The 21,698-nt window shown below is 36.7% G+C and overlaps 1 protein-coding gene across 1 annotated transcript in view; it reads left to right on the top strand.

Annotated features, from left to right (window-relative positions):
- The window catches only part of SMURF2 (SMAD specific E3 ubiquitin protein ligase 2), a 114,373-nt gene that overhangs the window by 58,769 nt on the left and 33,906 nt on the right, over positions 1-21,698 (top strand). The window contains exons 2-5 of the mRNA XM_043905062.1: positions 9,893-9,931; positions 15,423-15,531; positions 19,328-19,461; positions 20,352-20,417. Of these exons, the coding sequence (XP_043760997.1) occupies positions 9,893-9,931; positions 15,423-15,531; positions 19,328-19,461; positions 20,352-20,417 (348 nt within the window). The remainder of the gene's footprint in view (positions 1-9,892; positions 9,932-15,422; positions 15,532-19,327; positions 19,462-20,351; positions 20,418-21,698) is intronic.

Genomic DNA, 21,698 nt, shown 5'->3' with positions numbered 1-21,698 from the left:
AAGAAAAGAAAAATATAGGTAATACTGTTACTTAACTTCATATGATTGGTTTATACTTGCACATAGTAAATATTCATTAAATGTTACTCAATCTTTTTGTATTCTTTACTAAAGTTCCTTTTCATCTTATGAATAAATGGAGTTTTATTCTTAACAGCGTATTAAAATATTTTCTTGTCAATAAATATTTACATAATTTTAATGGTTATATTTCAGCATACTGTTTGTCATCCTTAATAAATATCAATATTTTGTTATTGTGCATATATGGTTGTATTTGATATTTCTGCTAAGTATAGCCTTTTGTAATAATGCTTTTTTTGGGATAATAATGCTGTTGAATATGAATCTTTATGTAGGGCTCCTGTTTCAAGCAAAAAACTGAAGCATATAGGTATAAAAATTATATTGTATACAAGTTTTCAATAGAACTTAAATTTTGTACTTAGGAGTTGAAGTAGAGGTTGTTTTCTTGGAGCAGAAAGATCTAAATTTCTGTCATGAGCCAATGATCAGGAAGGGTGCATATTGTAGACATCTTTAAAGCACTAGGCCATCCTGTTGGAATGTGTATAGGAGTGCTGTCCTCAACTTCAGTTTTGTTTTGCAATGTTAATATAAATTCAGAGAAAATGCAAAAGTAATCTACTCTGTTGAAAAATAGTTTGTACAGCTTGAACAAACAGTGCTATATTATAAAATCTGTTTTTGTGGGGCAAAGGAAAATGGGATGTCTGAGTGGTTTTTTTTCTTTCTCTCAAACAGCCTCATTCCAATCAGCAGTGTAATTGGAATGCAACTCCAGTCTGGAGGAGGAAGGGGAATTTTTGGCAAGAAGATGCTGAGCAGTTGGGAGTTTAATTCAGGTTTAGTATAGGCAGCCGTGCATTATGAGCAGAGCTCAGTCAGAGCAGCAGTGGTATTCTGTTTCTACAGCTGGGAGTTGTACTCTGGTATTATTAGACGGTGTGTTACATATAGATAACTTTTCCAACCAGAAAAAGGAATTATCAACTTAAATGGTAATATTTATTGCATCTGCACTTCTGCACATGGTTTCCTCCAATCACTGCCTCAAATAAAATATACTAAAGAAGATTTTTGTGAAATTTAAAAATATTTCTTGAGAAAACAGCAACAAAGAAAGGCATTTATGGCATGATATTTGAATTGTACCTGACCAACAAGCTCTGAGCGCAGAGGACTGTGTCTTATTTATCTTTGTATCTGCAGAATCTGTCATCGCACTTGGCACCAAGCAGCTGTTCAGGAAATGTGGATGAAGGAGTGTTCCCTTCTCATTGAGCATCTCAAGATGGTCACATCTACTTGTATGTGAAATACAGGAGGAGTTACCAGTGTACCAGCAAGGCTGGTCTTACCTTATTTTGATTATCTCCTCTATTTCAAACCCACCTATCTGCTGAAGAGTAGAATAGCTAGAACAGGTTTTAGGTGTTGGGAGTATAGACTTAGGAGTGAGAAATGCTTGGAAGCAATTTGAGAAGGCTAGTAGCATGATTATATTAGTCTAGTAAAATTAATCTAGTATAAACCTACAGGCTGTGTGAGACTTGGTCCCTAATGGAATCGGAAATGATGGTACTGTGCTGGTGTAATGCTGTAGTTCACATTACTCAAAATTGACATAGGGCTGTTAAATGTCTGAAGTCCTGTGTAATCTTTCAGTACAGAAATTAGTGGAAGTTCATTGAGTTATATTCTTAAGAATTATGTACTTTTCTTTGTAAATTATTTCAAGAGAAAACTTACTAAACATTGAAAACTTTTAAATATTGATATCTGTCTAGGGGTAAGTCTATACTCTTTAGCCTTTGTTCTGGCCCTCACACCCCCTTACAAGATTTCTCTCCTGCTAGTCCCGTCCTGTAATTTCTCAATTCCTGTGTTTCTCAACATTATTTTTACCTTTCTCCTGTAATAGTCATTTATAAAACAAAAATGGAAGTTCTTCCTCACTGCTACCCTTCCCTAGTGCCACAATTCCTAGTCTTCGCTCAACTTTCTATAGTTCCTGTTACAAAAAGTCATAGATTGACAGATATAAATTTGTGCAAATATGAATGTAAAATTACACTACAAATATAAAAACACATTGTAATATTATACATATATTTCTCAGGAGATTCTGATGCATACCTCCTTAGTTGAGAATTTGTTACAGTGACAAATAGGAGTTTGTCCTAGTGAAATTCATTACCTCATCGAGCATTTACTGAGCTCTTATGGTTGGTACCGAGCATGAAAAGAGCAGTGGGCTGTGGTTCTAGGACCCAGAGTACATTCCCAAGAAAAGGAACAGTAAAGACTCCAAGGGCTAAAATGGAATTTATGTGAATAAATACCAGAATCTCAAATGGTGGTTGAAAATTTCGTTTGAAGATTTACAAGTGCACTCTTTTGCTACTAGGATGTAAATAATTAAAAGATTGTCTGGAGCTGTTGAAATGTAGTGTTAAAGTTGGCACTCTGACCAGACTTGATATTTCTTTGTTTTAAATTAATCTTGTTTCTCTTGTGTTATTTTCCTTAGTCTCAGAGTTGCTAAAATTTCTCTTTATAAACTTTGAACCTGACTTTAAAGTTCTTTCTTCTTTTGATTTTTTCAGTTACTCTTTAAAACTTAGTCATATATTAGCAACATCATACTTGTGGTTAAAAGAAAATATGTCAAATATGATCTGATGAGTATCTTTTAAATAGCGGGAAATGATAATAACATTGTATAAGCCAAAACTATGATTACTTGCAGACTGGTAATCTATCACATAGTATAAAAAGTCCCTCTTTCAATGAAATTATTTTAGATTATTTTGGAGTTTGTTTTTACTCATGTAGCATTTTACCAAGTGCCCATCGAATGTCTGGCGCAGTGTTTGCTTGGGGCGGGGGTGTAAAGAAATGATGCAGACATAATTTATGCTGAATGGAGTTTACCAGCTCTGGTTACAAGCAACATTCTAAACTTAAAAACATAGTAACGTGCGACAAGTGCCTGGGGATAAGTATGGGCTTCTGTGAAAATACAAGTGGGCAAAAGGTTGAGAGAAACATGTTCTGAAAAGCTTCCTTCCCTTTTGAGACCTAAATATGGGTAGTTGAAGGAGCCTGGGGCAGATGTTTCGGGCAGAGAGAATGGCACATGAAGGCTGTGGGTGAGAGAATATATTTTAGAATGTGAAGGTTTAGTGTGGCTGGATCTTGGACTTGGATGCTTGAAGAAGAGGGGTGGTGATGGAAGACAAGGTCAGAGAGGTAAGCAGGAACCAGGGTCTGATGGGCTTGTAAGCCAAATAGGTTTTGGGCTTGAAGACCTTGGCAGTATTCTAAGGATGGAGGTCAATAGAGGAGACAAGAGATACAAGGTTCCTGAGAAAGTGGGAGGGTTGGGTATGTGATCCAGAGCACCAGTGGAAGGACTGTTTTGAGGAGTGTTTTACACATGTTTTGGAACGTCATAGGAAGAGAAATGGATGGAAGGAATTAAATAATATTTTTAGAAAGATCGTTTTAGGTCTAGTGTGGAGACCTGATTGGAGGCAGTTGAGGCTTAAGGCAGGGGACTGATTGGGAGGCTGTTGTAATGACTTAAACAGTAGCTGATGGTGGTCTGCATAGGTGTAATGGCAGCGGTAATGGGGAGAAGTGGACGGATGAAGGATGTTTAGAGGCAGAGTTGATTGGAAATGTTCATTGCCAGGAGGTGGGGAGCGGGTAGTGTAGTGAAGGTTGCTGTGGAGGTTTCTGACTGGGTGGAAGGCAAAGATATTTATTGAAAGAAAGTTAACTGGAGAAGGAGTTTGAGGGGAAGGGGGATAGTGACTTTTATTTGAGGGTGTATTTAGTGTGCCTGTGTGGACCTGGAGTTCAAGAGAGAGCTGAGGGTGGGTTATAGATTGAGGTGTCATCAAAATGGTAAAGACCAGGGAGAATGTATGAAAAATGGCTCTTCAAATTTATTTTTCAAGACAGGAGGAGCTTTGTCAAACTGTCATAACTATGAACTTTCTCCCCAGAAGAGTACACATGGATATAACAATTTTTATTTTCCTCGTCCACTCTGGTTTATTTCAGGATATTGAATATAGTCCCCTGTGCTATACAGTAGTACCTTGTTGTTTATCTATTTTAATCCCAAACTCCTAATTTATCCCTCCCCTAACCCTTTTCTGCTTTGGTAACCGTAAGTTTGTTCTCTATGTCTGTGAATCTGTTTCTGTTTTGTAAATAAGTTCATTTGTATCATATTTTAGATTTCACATATAAGTGATAGCATATAGTATTTGTCTTTCTGTTTCTGATTTACTTCACTTAAAGTATGGTAATCTCTATGTCCACCCATGTAGTTGCAAATAGCAGTTTTTTTTTTTTATGACTGAGTAGTGTTCCTGTGTATATGTGTGTGTGTATGTGTGTATCACATCTTTTTAATCCATTTATCTGTTGATGGACATTCATGTTGCTTCCTTGTCTTGGCTATTGTAAGTAGTGCCGCTATGAACATTGGGGTACACGTATCTTTTGGAATTAACATTCTCTCCAGATACATGCGCAGTGGGATTACTGAATCATGTGGCAACACTGTGTTTTGAGGAACCTCCATATTGTTTTCCATAGTGGCTGCACCAACTTCATCCCCACCGACAGTGTAGGAGGGTTCCGTTTGCTCCACACCCTCACTAGCCTTTATTATTTGTAGGCTCTTTAATGATGGCCATTCTGACTGGGGTGAGGTGATAACCTCATTGTATTTTGGATTTTCATTTCTCTAATATTAGTGTTGAGCCTCTTTCCACGTGTCTGTTGGCCATCTGTGTATCTTATTTGGAGTAGTATTACTACTCCTTTAGTAGTAGTTGAGATCTTCTGCCCATTTTTTGACTGAGTTTTTTTGTTTTGTTTGTTTTTCTTACTGAGTTTTATGAGCTGTTTGTATATTTTGGAAATTAAGCCCTTGTTGGTTGCATTGTTTGCAAATGTTTTCTCCTATTCTGTAGGTTGTTTTTTTGTTTATGATTTCCTTTGCAGTGTAAAAGCTTATAAATTTGATTAGTCCCGTTTATTTATTTGTGCTTTATTTCTGTTGTCTTGGAGACTGACCCAAGAAACCATTGATATGATTTATGTCAGAGAATGCTTTGCTTGTATTCTCTTCTGGGAGTTTTATGGTGTCATGTCTTATATTTAAATCTTTAAGCCAGTTTAAGATTTTTTGTGTGTATGGTGTGAGAGACTGTTCTAACTTCATTGATTTACATGTGGCTGTCCAGTTTTTCCAGTACCACTTGTTGAAGAGACTGTCTTTTCTCCATTGTATATTCTTGCCTTGTCATGGATTAATTGACTGTGGGTTTGCAGGTCTGTTTCTGGGCTCTGTTCTGTTCCACTGACCCATATGTATTTGTGGCAGCACTGTACTGTTTTGATCACTGTAACTTTGTAGTATTATCCGAGGTTTGGGAAAGTTATGCCTCCTCCTTTGTTCTTTCTCCTTAGGAATGCGTTGGCAATTCTGGGTCTTTTATGGTTTCATAAAAATTTTAGGTTTATTTGTTCTGGTTCTGGGGAAAATGACATGGGTAATTTGATAGGGATAACATTAAATCTGTAGACGGCCTTGAGTAGTATGGCCATTTTAGCAGTGTTCTTCGAATCCAAGAGCATGGGATATCTTTCCGTTTCTTTGCTGTTTGTTTTTATCTTTGTCTGCGCTGAGTCTTCATTGCTACGTGTGGACTTCGCTCGATAGAGCGAGCGGGGCTACTGTCCCGTTGGAGCAGGCGGGGGCCACTTTCTTGGTGCGGTGCTCAGGCTTCTCATGCGTCGGCTTCTCTGTTGCAGAGCACAGGCTGTAGAGCTTCAGTGGTTGCGGCTCGTGGGCTCTAGAGCATGGGCTCAGTAGTTGTGGTACACAAGCTTAGTTGCTCCACTGCATGTGGTCTGGGACCAGGGATTGAACCAGTGTCCCTGCATTGCAAGGTGGATTCTTAACCACTGAACCACCAGGGAAGCCGCTTTCCATTTCTTTGAGTCCTCTTCAGTTTCCTTTATGAATGTTTTATAGTGCTCAGCATATAAGTCTTTTACCTCCTTGGTGAGGTTTATTCCTATGGTGTTTTTTTTTTTAGATGCAATTTCAGAAGAGATTATTTTTTTCCTTGTTCTTTCTCATATTTCACTGTTAGTGTAAAGAAATGTGACAGATTCCTGCACGATAATCTTGTATTCTGATACCTTGCTGAATTTAAGAGTACTAGTGGTTTTTATGTGTGTCTTTAGTGTTTTCTAATGTATAGTAGTATCATGTCATCTGCATCAATGCTGGTTGAATAGAAGTGAGAGCAGACATCCTTGTCTTGTTCCAGATTTTGGCAGGAGGTCTTTCTGCTTTTCAATGTTGAATGTTATGTTGGCTGTGGGTTTGTCATAAATAGCTTTTATTATGTTGAGATATGTTTTCTCTGTAGTTTTTGTCATGAATGGATAGTGAATTTTATCAAGTGTTTTTTCTGCACCCATTGAGATGATAATGTGGCTTTTTTGGGGTCTTTCATTGATGTGATGTATCACATTGATTGATTTTCATATGTTGGACCATCCTTGTGACTGTGGGATGAATCACATACCATGAATGATCGTGGTATGTGATCTTCTTTATGTGTTGTTGGATTCAGTTTGCTAATATTTTGTTGAGCATGTAACAGTTTACATATAATTCCAAGGATTATAGGATGGACATCCGTGCTTCTTAGGTTACAGAGTAAAAGAGGACCTGAGTAAGGTACATCTCTGAAGAACCTCAACTTTTATGGATGGAGCAAAGGAGAGAGATCTGGCAAAGAAGACTTAGAATAAATTTTATACTTGGGTTGTTTATGGTACATATACACAATGGAGTATTACTCAGCCATAAAAAGGAATGCATTTGACTCAGTTCTGATGAGGTGGATGAACCTAGAGCCTATTATACAGAGTGAAGTAAGTCAGAAAGAAAAAGATAAATATTTATGTTAATGCATATAAGTGGAATCTAGAAAGATGGTACTGATGAACCTGTCTGCAGGGCAGCAGTGAGACACAGACGTAGAGGACAGACGTGTGGACCCAGGCGGGGAAGGAGAGGGTGGGGCAGATTGAGAGAGTAGCATTGAGGCATGCACACTACCGTTTGTAAAATGAGACAGCCAGTGGGAATTTGCTGTATGATGCAGGGAGCTCAAACCCGGGGCTCTGTGACAACCTGGAGGGGTGGGATGGGTTGGGAGGTGAGAGGGAGACTCAAGAGGGAGGGGACATATGCATACCTATGGCTGATTCATGTTGATATCTGGCAGAAGCCAACACAATATTGTAAGGCAGTTATCCTCCAATTAAAAATAACTTAATTTTAAAAAATTACACTGGACGTAAATTTTATGTTGGGAGTTAAGCAGAAACCAAAAGTAGAGAGGGGTTCCAGAAGAGGGACTAGTCAGTAGTGGCAAATGCCCCTCAGGGGCAAGTGCAATAAAGAATGAAAAGCGTCGATTGAATGGATTTAGTAATTGGGTCCCCAGTGCTTTGGAAAAGCAGTGTAGAGGCAGTGGTGAGAGAAGAAGCCAAACTACAGTTAATTGAGGCATTAGTGGGTGGTAAAGAAGTGAAGTCCCAAAGTGTACACAGTGTTTTAAAGTAGTTCCGTTATGGAAGAAAAGAGGGAAGATGGTGGCTGGAGTGGAGAGGCGTGGGCAAGACTTGAGTGTGTGTAAATACGGACGGGGCCATCACTAGAGGAAATGGGGCACAAGTTCTAGAGAAAGTGATGGGTTGGGTATGAAATCCATAGCACAATCGGAAGGATGCCGTTAGGAGAGTGAACATTGTAAGCGGAAGGAAGGAAAAAAGAACGAGTGTTAAAACAGTGTGTTTGTAGGTTTGGTGACAAGAAGCTGGAGAACTTCCCGTGTATGTTTTTCTCTGAAGTAGGATGTGCAGTTATTTATGTTTTGAATCATAGAAGGGTGGTTTTAAAATTACCAATACCTTGTTAATACTGCAGGTTATGATGTGGATTTATATATGTGTTGTATGGCTTCCCTGGTGGCTCAGTGGTAGAGAATCTGCCTGCCAATGCAGGAGACGTGTGTTCAGTCCCTGGGTAGGGAAGAGCCCCCTGGAGAAGGAAATAGCAACCCACTCCAGTATTCTAACAGAGAAGGCAATGGCACCCCACTCCAGTGTTCTTGCCTGGAGCATCCCAGGGACGGGGAGCCTGGTGGGCTGCCGTCTGTGGGGTCGCACAGGGTCGGACAGGACTAAAGCGACTTTGCAGCAGCCAGTATTCTAATCTGAGAAATCCCACAGATAGAGGAGCCTAGCAGGCTACAGTTCATGGCATCGCAAAAGAGGTGGATACGACTTAGCGACTAAACAGCAACCTGTGTTGTATATGTATATATCCTGAGAATTCTGTTCAGTTTATGTGATGATAACACAAGTTGAGTTTTTTTTTTTTATTTTTTTTTTAATGTTTTATCAGATCAGATTCCAAGTTCTCTATGACAACAGCACCCCTGTTCTTGGTTTTCTTGTTTTAAAAAAGTTTTTTTTTTTTTTTTTTTTGACGATGCCACAAGGCATAGTGGATCTTAGTTCCCCAGCCAGGGCTTGCATGCACAGCCCCAGCAGTGGAGGTGCAGAGTCTTCATCGCTGGACCCCAGGGAAGTCCCTCGGGAGGTGTTCTCCTCAATCAGCGTTCTGATTTGGTATTCTGAACTATAGTCTTGGTTTTCATGATTGAGTTTTTATGTTCCTAAACTGTTTCTAACACAGGGCCTAAGAGACTCTGACTAGTAAATCAGTTTCTTGTGCTTACTTAATAAATTTTATTCATTTATCAGTGGCATCTGTCTTTAAGATTATTTTTATTTGCACTTTTAACAGTGGTTCATTTATTTAGACTTGTTCCCAAGGTTTGTTTAGTGAAATTTTACACACTAAACTTCCAATAAGTGCAACTAATTGAACAGACCATTTAAACTGTCAGTAGAAGTGGGCAGAAATTAGTGACACATTACTTTCATAGATATCTTATAAATTAAAATATAAATATATGGACATTGGTGGTTTCCCTTCACTTGTAACAAGTTTGAATTATAGAAGTTCAATGATTGCATAGGCAGAGGTTTTTAAATTGACATGTAATTCATGTACTGTAAAATTTATCCCTCTAAAGCATGTGCAGTCCAGTGATTTTAGAATTGATTTATTCACAAGGCTGTGCAGCCATCACCGTGTAAGTAATCATTTAATGCAGGGTAATCCAGAGAATGTGGATTTGGGATATCTGTCTTAATATATTAACTTTTAGTTTTTGGAAGACATAGTCGATCTTTCTTGTCATTTAGCCAGTGTTTCTGTGGAGTTTAGATGGAGAGAAATAACGATGTTATTTTTTTTTAAATGTCATCTATATCATTTAAGCTCTATTTTACTTATGATCCTCTTCAATATAAAATTATTTTACCCTTAAAATATATGTATATTAATCCTAGTTTATCTGTTTCCTCCTCAGAACTGTTTTTGTCCCTTGCTATGAAGCTACTCTGAGACTAGATCTTGATGGAAGATAGGAATTGGTTCTTTGTTAGAATACCAGATTTATAAACTTTCTTGCCCTCACCTGTTACTGGTAATCATTGCTGAAGTTGCAGCCACTGGTTCAGCTGTCTTTTGCTAAGCTTTAATCAAAGATTGTGATCGTATTTCATACCTTGCTATAAATAGTGTTTAATTATTATTCACTAGTATTTCACAGTGTTTCAAAATGTTTGACAGTGCAGCCTCACCATTTTAATTCTTCCCATGTATTTTTTGTTTTTTTTTTTACAGTACTCTGTGCAAAAAACTTGGTGAAAAAGGATTTTTTCCGTAAGTAAATTAACTTTAAATCTTGTATATTGTATGTAGATTTTTTTGCAAAGCATTTTCAGAATTGTCTGCTTTAGGGATTTCTCTGTTCAGAAATATACTTATTGTTTTATGAATTCTTTGACTGAGCCTTTTGGTGTCACATTTCTTAAAGAGGATTTTGTGCTCCGTAGCCCCTTTCCCTTTATCCACTGAGGCCCCCAGCATATTTGTGTGAAATGTGTGTGTGTGTAAAATATACTGAAGGTGTGCATACTACTAGATTTCTAGAAGAGATCTGAGATTATTTTGTAAACACTTTCCCCCTAACATTTTGTAGAAATTTTACCCATGCCTTCAGGAGTGAAGGCAGTGAAGTCATTCAGCCTGCTGGGAATTTCCAGAGTGTAGGAAAGAAATCCCTGCCTCATTTGATCATAGAAGCTCATAATGTCTCAGACGCCAAAAGAGACATTTACTTACTGTATTTGCAGTGTCTTTGCCTATCAGTTGTGATATTTTTTTGTGGCTTTATTTAGGATTAAGTTTTGTGAGGGAAGATTGGGAAGTGCCCCTCACACATATTTAAAATCTTTACCCTATAATATTAGACTTGACATTAGCTTTAAATTTTTGAGTAAAAATGATACAATTTTTTTGTAAAAAAAAAAAGTCTAAGCCAGCAAAATTTGATAGACAAAATATTTGAAGTTAGAAATAGAGAAGTTCATTAGATTTTTAAAGTTCAGGTCCTACCAGCCAGCAAAAACTGGCTATATGCTAATTAATATGTAACTTTAATTTTAATTTTCAAGGTTTGATTAAAAGAAGTAATAAGCTCTTGATCTATTTTAAATCATATTTAATTCATTCCACTTAAATTTTTAATTACTTCATTCTTCCTAGAGGAGCACCTTAAAGTTTATAAAATAACATTAACTATGTAAATTATGGTATGCTTAATATGGTAAAGCAATTAAACAGGATAATTTGGGACATAGTGAAGTGGTTTCCAGTTTATGTACCATATTCCTCTTACCCTGCAGCATGTCACAGGAGGAGAGGCCAGTGACCTCTCTCCTCGCTGCCCCCAGTCAGTGTTACCTTCACAGTGGCTACTGAACTATCCGCTTCTTCCCTGTAGCCGATAATCTAAACTAATGTGTACTCCTTTTACCTTCCTTAAGGTTGATCCAAGGTAGGATTTATCCTAGTGGGACTTCAGAGTGGCCAATAGGATTGGATAGGCAGGTGACAAGGAGAAGAGGGAGTGAAAGTGAGGTGTCGTCTACCCACCCCCACTTACAGGACAACTGCTCTGGTTTTATTTATTTATTTTTTCATTTATTTTTATTAGTTTGAGGCTAATTACAATATTGTAGTGGTTTTTGCCATACATTGACATGAATCAGCCATGGATTTACATGTGTTCCCCATCCCAATCCCTCCTCCCGCCTCCCTTCCAGTGCTCTGGTTTTAAAGACAAAATCTTCAGTTTTATCTCCTTGCCTTCCTTCCCAAATTCTTTTCCTTCCTCTGGAGTCCCAAGACACCTTCTTCAATAAAGCATCAGATATCTTTGTCTCAGTCTTCCTAGGAAATCTAGAGGAATCTTACTCTAATTCTTTGTAAGCCCCTGAGAGCCTGTTATTACCAATTACATTATCTTTATCTGTCCATAAGTTGTATGTGAAAAAAAGAAGGAAAGAAGGAAATCTTTCCCCTTTTTATTGGTGTAAGCAATAAAAATTGATTAAAAATCCTTGAGTTGTGAGGATGCTTCAGGGATAAGAAAACTAGAGGAAACTTGTGATTATCTTTGAAACCCAGGATGGAGAAAACACTTGATGGCCTGGTTGGGAAAATAGGAAACCCATTCGTGAGGCTTTCAGAAGAGACTCAGCTGGGGATGGAACACCCCAGGTTCACGCTGGCACAGTCCTCCCTCTGTGACAGATATATTTATTTTTGATATGTTTATATGTTGAGGGTTGCCCATATCAATTTCAAAGAAAGAGTTGAATAATCTCTCAATTAAATTTGAGTGAGATTATGTTTTTATTGATCAGAATGCTGTTATCATTGATACTGCAATATAGTTCTTTTTGCTTGTAGATCAATTTAAGTAATGTTGAATGAAAAATGTAAATTTTAATATGAAGCATGACTATAGGCTGATATTATATATATTTAACTATAGGAAAAAATGCACAGACATGTGTTGTCTTTTGTAATTTGTATAATTTGAGATAATACTACCTTTGCTTTGAGACAATCTACCTTTTCTGAGAAAAGTTTTGCTAACTCATCTTTTGGAACTATTTTAAGGCTTACTGGCTTTAAAAAATATTACACCCCCGCTTCCTCTCAAATTTTGGCAGAAAAAAATTTCAAACACATAGGAACATGTAAAGAATTTTACAGTGAATATCCATCATCTACATTTTGTCATTAACTTCATCACATATCTATCCATTTATCCATTGTGTTTCTTTAATAGTATCTGTTGTTGTTGTTTTTTTTCTCTCTTTTTTTATTGGAGGATAATTGCTTCAATATTGTTTTGGCCTCTGCATATATACAATGGAATATTAAAGTCACTCAGTCGTGTCCAACTCTTTGTGACCCCATGGACACACCTGTCCTCTGTCGATGGAATTCTCCAGGCAAGAATACTGGAGTGGGTTAGCCATTCATTTCACCAGGGGATGGAATATTACTCAGCTATAAAAAAGAACATATTCATTTTGTTTTTAAAAGAATGTTTTTATTAGTGTCAAGTTCTTTTTGTCTTTTATGCAACATTTAAATAAAATCTTTGTGTGTAAGATACTTTGTTAAGGTGCTGTGTAGGCCAAATTGAAGTCACTGAGCTCCAGCACATTTGGTTGAATGTTTTTTCCTCCCCCACCCCAGTCAAAGAAAAAGCTTTATTTTCTCTGCTAAGTAACTCACTTTTTTTTTTTTTTTTTAGTAACTCACTTTTAAGTGGAAAATTTTGTCTCATTATTTGCAGCTTGTTAAGTGCATTACTGTAGTGAGGAAGTTCCTGAGTTTTAGCTATTTTATATGACTCAGAAATGATGGGGAAAATTGAGAAGTTTTTAAAAAATATAGAAAATAGACACTTTATATTTACCACTAGAGGTCTCACTAACTTGTGAAAACTTTATCTTCTGACTGCATTAGGGGAACTTGACTCTCACATTAAATTCTTGTAGGATAAAATAATCAGGTAAGTTGAAACCCAGGTATTTTTTTGTTAGGGAAAAGAGCTTGTACTTTGTATTATATAACAGAAGGGAACACAGGAAGGTGAGATTCAGACTTTCATACTTAAATAAGGATCTCGAAGCCACACCTAGTGACTTATGTGTGGAAAAGTTGTTTTTCTCAGTCTTGACTCTTTAACTAGTTAAGCACCATCTAAAGGGAAAGCTAGAAATGTGATTTTTTTGGTTTTGTTTTTACTTAGAGACATACACTTATATGTTTATTTGTTTAGATGGTAGAATCAAAAGAACCAGATAAAATGGATTATAAAAATTAATACTACTGGCAAGTAGAGGGGAAAGTATTCTTCCATTAGATGCATTTACAAATGGTTAGGATTTATTGAAGTACTAATATGAATAGTGCTAAACTGCAAGAAATACATAGTTACACAGATTGATACCCTCACTTGCCAAGGTTTTTCTTGAATACTTAATACTCTTAAATATTTGTCTTCTCTTATTTGAAGTTGCTATATCACAGAATCAGAATTGGGGAACTGGCTAGATGATTTCTGTCTGGCCTTGAATGTTGGCAGATTAGTATCTTGACTTAAAAAATTAGCATAGTTATCAAGGTACAAAGTTTCTGCAATTATCAACACTTACCAGTATTTCCTTTTAGTATTTTCAGCTGTCTCTGGGAAATCTATGCTATCCCAATATATCTAACACCTGAATTGTTGTTTTGGTCCACCTTCTTCCCCTGAATTTTAAAATTCTACTCATCCTACTGTGTGAAAGTTAGAACAGCTTCTCTGTACCTTTAATCTTTCCTTCTATGGATACCACTAGTAGACAGATGCGACAGTATTTTTATAGCAATGCTCAAAAATCTGAAACGGCGCCCTGTTCTCCACTTAAGTCATTCCAAGCCTTTATTTTCTGACTTTTACGCCTTTCTTACTAATCAGTCTGATCTCTCCAACAGTATTTACTTTTCACACTTAGCACAAAGGCTTTTATTAGATTGCTCAAAGCCCTTCAAGTATTGTTACACCCTGCTTGGTGATCCTTCTGTTTGTTCTTTAGAAAGTGAAGTCGCTCAGTCATGTCCGACTCCTTGCGACCCCATGGACTGTAGCCCACCAGGCTCCTCTGTCCATGGGATTTTCCAGGCCAGAATGTTGGAATGGGTAGCCATTTCCTTCTCCAGGGGATCTTCCTGACTCAGGGATTGAACCCGGGTCTCCCGCATTGTGGGCAGACGCTTTACTGTCCCAGCCACCAGGGAATCCATTTGTTTTTTAAACCACAGAGAAGTCCCGTCCCCTCAAAAAGCGGGGGTAGGTGGGGAGCCTTTCTCTACTGTTCAGACTCAGATTGTTCTGCTTTTCTGAGCTCTTGTACTCATTGTTGAACCAGGTAGCAAAGGAGAGGTATGATACAATGTAATGATTAAGAGCATAAAGTTAAGAACCAGACTCTGTGTGCCTGGGTTTGAGTCTACAGTTCAGACCCTGGCTCTCTACCTACTACTGTGTGACCTTAGGCTAGTTAATTAAGCACTTTGTGCCTCAGTTTCCTCATCAGTAAAATAGAGACAGTAGTATTATTCACTCCATAGAGTAATTTTGAGGATTAAGAGGTTTAATATACATAAAGCATTTAGAATAGTGCCTGATATAGTATTATAAGTGTTTTCTTTATAATCACTATGGTCAAAAACTTGCTTATCTTGGGGTTTTTATAATGCATGGTGTTTTAATATTCTCAGTTAGATAGGAAGCTCTTTTAAGGCAGGGTGTTAAATTTTTTGTTTCAGTTTCTCATCACTCATGGTAGTTATTACGTAAAAAACTTTATGGCTAACTTGATTTCTTGGTAGCCTGTGTTCCCGTGTGAAAACTTCAGTAAGCTCTTTCTTTTACTGAGCTACTAAGGGAGACCTTGGGAAAGCTCTGAGAGAGCCAGGTATGTTTTAAGCATTCACCCCTCAGGTTAAAGGGCTGGTAAAGATGAATGATGACTTCTACATTGTAAGATAATCTCTAGACTTTGGTAGTTTAAGTGAGAGTTTTTGAGACCTGAGCAAGAAAAAAAATGTAGGTTTTGATACTTAATGTAGAATTAGCTTTAATCTTAGTTTTAAAATGGACCACTTTTCATTTGTAGCTTAATGTTAAACTTTTTATGAAGAATGGAATAAGTTTTTTGTAGCAAATGTTAGTCTTTATATAATTAATCTTCTTGTCAGAATATTCTTTAAACCCTCCCTTTTTTCCCCCCACCCCCCACAGGGCTTCCTGATCCATTTGCTAAGGTGGTGGTTGATGGATCTGGGCAATGTCATTCTACAGATACTGTGAAGAATACACTCGATCCAAAATGGAATCAGCATTATGACCTGTAGGTTTAAATGGTTTATTTGAAATAAAAACATAGACTCAATATTATTTGATATAGTCTTTGAAAAGAATCACTGAATATGATCTGAGTTTGATCATGGTGTAATTTGATTGTCACAGGGGGATGCAAAACCTTGTGTGAAAATGAGGGGTCCTTAATAAGCCTATGAAGAACAAAACGTATACACAGTAAAGTTCAGGCAACCCCCCCCCCCCCCTTCAGTCACATAAAGTATTAATTCACTTTAGGTCAGTTTGTTCAGTCACCAAATCATGTCCGACTCTTTGCAGCCCCATGGACTGCAGCATGCCAGGCTTCCCTGTCCCTCACCATCTCCTGAAGTTTGTCCAAGTTCATATCCATTACATTGGCAGTGCCATCCAATCATCTCATCTTCTGTCATCCTCTTCTCCTTCTGCCTTCAATCTTTCCCAGCATCAGGATCTTTTCCAGTGAGTTGGCTGTTTGCATCAGGTGCCCAAAGTATTGGAGCTTCAGCTTCAGCATCACTTGTTCCTAGTATTCAGGGTTGATTTCCTTTAAGATTGACTGGTTTGATCTGGTTAGGTCAGTTATAAATATAAAATCAGAAATCATCAATGGAGTATACACATAGGCATTCTCTGTTTCTTTTATGTATGATTTCTTCTAAAATTTATTTTAATTTTAATTTAATAAAAGCATATGTACCGTTTTTAAAAAGTCAAATGATACTTTAGGGCTTTTAATGGGAAAATTCTCATTCCTGATTCTAATTCTCAAGATAACTGTTTTCAATAACTTTGGCCATTGTAGAATTACCTGCTTCTAGGTATCATGCTTATTTATAGCATTTAATGTAAATATATATTTATCTAGTATTAGGTATTATTTTTAGTTTTTCTACCATATAAGATCATTTAGCTTTTACAGCTGATCCCTCATCCCATTCCTACAGCATCTATATGCCCCTTTCCTTCTCCCAGCCCTCCTATATATAGTTATTTGAACCTTTTTGTTTAAATCATATTGTTCTTTGTTTATGCTATTATGATCATGTAAAATATTCATGACCGAGTCATGTGGTGTGCAATGATTATAATTTCTTTCTGGACACCTTTTTATGAAATTAATAGCTGTCTAACCTTACAATTTGTTTAGTTTTCCATCTATCTCATTGAGCACTTCACAAACTCTCCTACAGTATATTTGAAATATAGTGCTCAATATTTACTGTGATTTTAATCTGGATACTTAGAGTCTTCAGTTATGGGAAACTTTTCTGTTTATTTAATGATCTATATGTGATTCCCTCTCCTCCATTGTATTTCTCTCTTTTTCTTTTTCCGGAACTCCTGTTATTTGGATGGTACCTCTCCTGAATTGATTATCATTTAGTTGTCCTTTTTCTCCCATATTAAAAAAAAAGTCACAATAAAAAAATTTTTGTTCTAGTAAAAAATTAAAACCCACATCAAAATATTTGGGCTATTTTTCCCAGCATTCCTGTTTAATGTAATTTCTGCTATCCAGTTTTTAATTTCCAATATCATTTTGCTTTTTCACTGTTTTTTTTTTCATAACTTTTATTTCCTGGAAGCAATATTTTCTTTAATGAGAGAAGTTTTATAATTGTAGTTTTTTTCTGTTGTGTAACCTCTCTCTGCTCAGGTTTCCTTTTTTTTGTTTTCTGTTAGTCTGATTTGGGTTTCTGTCTTTTTATATTCAAGGAGAGGCACTTAAATGTTGATTGGAAACTCTCTGCCCATGGGTAGTGCTGACCTGCTTAGTAGGGGAGTCAGGAGTAACTGTGACATTTTTTGCACAGAATTCTTCCTTCTCCTCCCTGGGGGCTGTATTCTTGATCGGTAAGACATAAGGATGCTAGGAGATCTCTCCATTCACTAGATTAACCCCTCCTCTGAATACCCTGTTTTTATTATAGAATTTCACCTCCTCCCTCAGCTGTGCCTAGTGTCTCTGACTGCTGCTGTGGTTGAGGATGAACTGGGTTAGGGAAGGGATTCAGGAGGTCTTTCCATCCCTTTTATTGATTTACTTTTTTAAATTGACTTGTTGATTTACACTTTCCATTCCTTTTAAGCACTTTTCGCTACTCCTTCTGTTTCAACCTTGTCATCACCATTGGAGTATATTAGGCTTACAGTTTGGGAATATGTCAGGGCTTGGTGACAACAATAGTCTTGTTTTCAGGGAGTCTCAGAGAGAGACAGTCATTCAAGGATACAGGCTGACAGAAGCTTTCCTGTTTTCCATATATGTTCCCAAGGTCTCTCTGGGCTTTGATATCCAGCCTCCCAACAGGATGCTTAAGCCAGTGGAGGGGTAGGCTTTAAGGCCTCAAGGAACTGGTATTTTAGCATACCTGTATAGAAGGCTTGCCAACTGGGAAACTGACTTTAGTGTGATTTTTTGTTGTTGTTGTTTAATGTTTGGTTTGGGGTGATTTATCTGGTTAATACTTGATTCTGATTCTAGAAGTTTTACACATCATGAAGGTACATAGTTACCGAATAAGCTCTGTTTAGGTTTATTTGAAAATTGATGCATGCGTACTGAATGATATTTTAGTCCAGATTTTTTCATTTGCAAGCCACAGAAATGAAATTCAAATTGGCTTCATTTTTGAAAAGTGTTGGCTTGTATAATGAAACATACACACACTACTATATATAAAATAGATCCTCAACAGGGACCTGTTGTGCAGCACAATAGGCGCTGTAATAACCTATATGGGAAAAGAATGTGAAAAAGAATGAGTATGTGTATAACTGATTCACTTTGATGTACATCTGAAACCAACACAGCATTGTAAATATACTCCAGTATAAAATAAAAAATGTAAAAGTATTAGCTTGCATAATTAAAAGTGTAGGAGGGTAGGCATGCTTTAACACAGCTGAATCCAAGGCCTCAAGTGTGCCTTTTATGTTACTCCTTTAAAAGATTTAGTCCTTACTTAAGTGGTATAGGTTTTTTTTTTATGTACCAGATGAATTTTTATGATATTACTGCTTTACTGAATGACACTTTAAGGTCAAGGTTGCTGGACCAAAAATTTGACCTCTTAGAGTCATTGAAATTTAGGGTTCTACTGATATTTTATTGTATTTTCGCATGGGATGACACCATGTTAACAATTGGCTGTGGTAGAGCTCTCCACACTTCCAGGTGTATGCACAGACAAGTGTAGTAACGCTTTTCCCTGCTCTGCTTGTCTGCAGGCAGTGAAGTGAAATCTGCAAGAGTCCTGCTCGCTCAAGGCCTGCATACAGGAAAGAAGCAGGGGAAAAGCGTTACAATCAGCTTTTGTTCTACAGCATTTTAAAACATAACAGGTATGTCAGATTTTTGGTCTGTCAGCCTTGACAATGCCCCTTGAAAATGAACTGAGTATTCGCTGAGGTAATAGGTCATGTCATTGAAATATATTTAAAATGTGACTGTGATAAAAGTTCTTCTAAGATTTTTGTTTTTGGAAAGAAATAATCATAAACTATAGAATTCTGTGACACTAGCTACTAAAATATTTTCTTTTATTAACAAAAATTGTTACTCAATCTGAAAGTGGCAAATGTGTTAAAGAATATATTAAAAATTCTTTTTAGACTTTACTTTTGAGCTTTTTAAAAAAAAAATTCAGTCCTGTGGATAGATTGAATTCAAACATATTTTGCGCTATCTAGCCATATTCTAAACATTTGTGACTTTGGACTACAACAAAAAGGAAAGAAAACTTTTATATTAACTATTCATAGTTGCCAGGTTACTCATGCAGTCATTTTGGTTTTTTTAGGTATATTGGGAAGTCTGATTCAGTAACGATCAGTGTATGGAATCACAAGAAGATCCATAAAAAACAAGGTGCTGGATTTCTTGGTTGTGTTCGTCTTCTTTCCAATGCCATCAACCGCCTCAAAGACACTGGTTGTAAGTAGATAACAAGTGCTCTTAAAAATTCAAATATACAAATTTAAATACATATACATATATGTATATTTTGATGGGGGAGGCAGGGGTCCGAAACCTAACTTCCCCTGTATATTTGAAACATTGATAAAAATTCCTGCTCTAAATTTATTTTGTTGACTTTTTCAAAACAAATGAAACATGTTAAGAATTCAGTTACGAGCGCCGTAATCAAAGGAAAACCAGCATGCAGTGGTTGACGTTGTTCCTTACTGTAACTGGTCAGGCCAGTGTCATGTCTGTTTTTACAGATGAGACAGGAGAGAAGAAGTGAGTTGCTTCTAAGTGATTAGTACCAGAACTGACTCAAACCCTTTTGTTAGTTTATAGTTGCCCTCTTATTAATATTTATGTTGTGTGTTGGGGCAGGGGGTTATTTGAAATGGTTAGATAAAAATAATGACAACAATGAACATTTTTGGACGCTTATGTGCCAGCTACTGTGCTGAGAGTTTTACATAACTATCTGATTTAATCCTTAATATGTGGTAAGTACTATAATTATACATGAAAAAAATAAAGCTTAGGGATAAATTGCTTAAGAACCAAACTATTAAATGGCAAGCTAAGATTTAAAGTGTTTCGAAATTTTTGAAGAAAAAAATAACTGCTTGTTGGCACCATGTATTATGGTTTTTGAAATCTGAGTTTGTCAGCTTTTATTGAGACATTATATTAATATTATGTGTGCAGTTAAAATTTTGAACATTTGTTTCATCATCAAACCTTAAAAATTCTTGAAATGACTGGTCCAATTTCCAATGGATTGTAGAAATTTACTATCACTCTATAGATGTTAGAATCTCTGATACCAACTTATTTTTTTTCCTTTTGCTGTTGATTTGAAATAGATCAGAGGTTGGATCTTTGCAAACTTGGGCCAAATGACAATGATACAGTTAGAGGACAGATAGTAGGTAAGTGTGGAACTGAAAATTATATGAATTTTGGTTTAATTTAAGCTGACCTAAACTCTAAGTCTGACACAAGTAAGCAACTTAGCACAGCAAACTCTAAATACCTTTTAAATCAAAGTACAATAACTGTAGCTTTTGTAGCTTCATTGTACTGGCATGAATTAAATAAGTCATGTAAAATTATTTGAATACTGGATCCAGAGCCCAGGCCAACTTAATTTTTTTAAAAAGGAACAAAATATAAATAGTGTAAAAAATAGGCTCCTAATATGAAGAACTATTGATCCTTTAGGCAGGAATTTTTTTAAAGTATACAAATACAATAAAACTTTGAGATAAGTCAAGATCTTCTCAAACTAGTTTTTGAGTAAGAAAAGCCAGTTTTATACTTTATGGTTTTAAAATAATCTTTACTAACTGAAAAAAAATAGGATGAGGAATAGCAGTATAGCACTGATTGGAGAAAGGGAAAATTGTTCCCTTACTCATAGGCGCTTACTGGACTAGTGGGATTATCTTGAATTGACCCCATTATATAAAATTTCCTGAGACTTTTCTTAAGAATTGATAGATCGAGGTTGATCAAGATACCTAGAATGGTGTAGGACACTGAGATGGGCTCCTTTGAAGCTTCTTAAAAAAGAAACATGCAATTGAAATCTTACCATCTGATTATAGAGCAGAATTTAGAGTAAAATGATTGCATTATATGTGAGACTTCCCATGCAGTCCAGTGGTTAAGATTCTGTGCTTCGAACGCAGGGGCATAGGTTCAATTCCTGGTTGGGAAACTAAGATCCCACATGCTGTATGGCACGGCCAAAATATATTTTTTTTAAAAAATTGCATTTTATGAACCTGTTAGAGAGGTCTTAGTTACAGAAAGTACTTGAAAGGCTTAAATTTAGGAGGCAGTGAATTAGGTTCATGGTTAGGGAGTTGCCAGAGTAGCATCATAACAAAAGCCCTATTGTGGGTATCAGGGAAGTATCTAAACTACAGCATTATTCATAACTCCTGTCATTCTTAGATTGAAAAGGAAGTTAAAAACTAAAAAATGTGGAATACACAAGTATACCTTTCATGTGTTATGTTTCAAGTGCACTTATGGACTTTACTCTTGCGCGGAGACTCCCATGGACGGAGGAGTCTGGTGGGCTGCAGTCCATGGGGTCGCTAAGAGTCAGAGATGACTGAGCAATTTCACTTTCATGCATTGGAGAAGGAAATGGCAACCCACTCCAGTGTTCTTGCCTGAAGAATCCCAGGGATGGGGGAGCC

The sequence above is a fragment of the Cervus elaphus genome, chromosome 5 (assembly GCF_910594005.1).
Source record: "Cervus elaphus chromosome 5, mCerEla1.1, whole genome shotgun sequence".
NCBI classification, from domain to species: Eukaryota; Metazoa; Chordata; class Mammalia; order Artiodactyla; family Cervidae; genus Cervus; species Cervus elaphus.
Note: the sequence above shows the minus strand (reverse complement) of the source record. Positions and strands in the feature narration are given on the sequence as shown.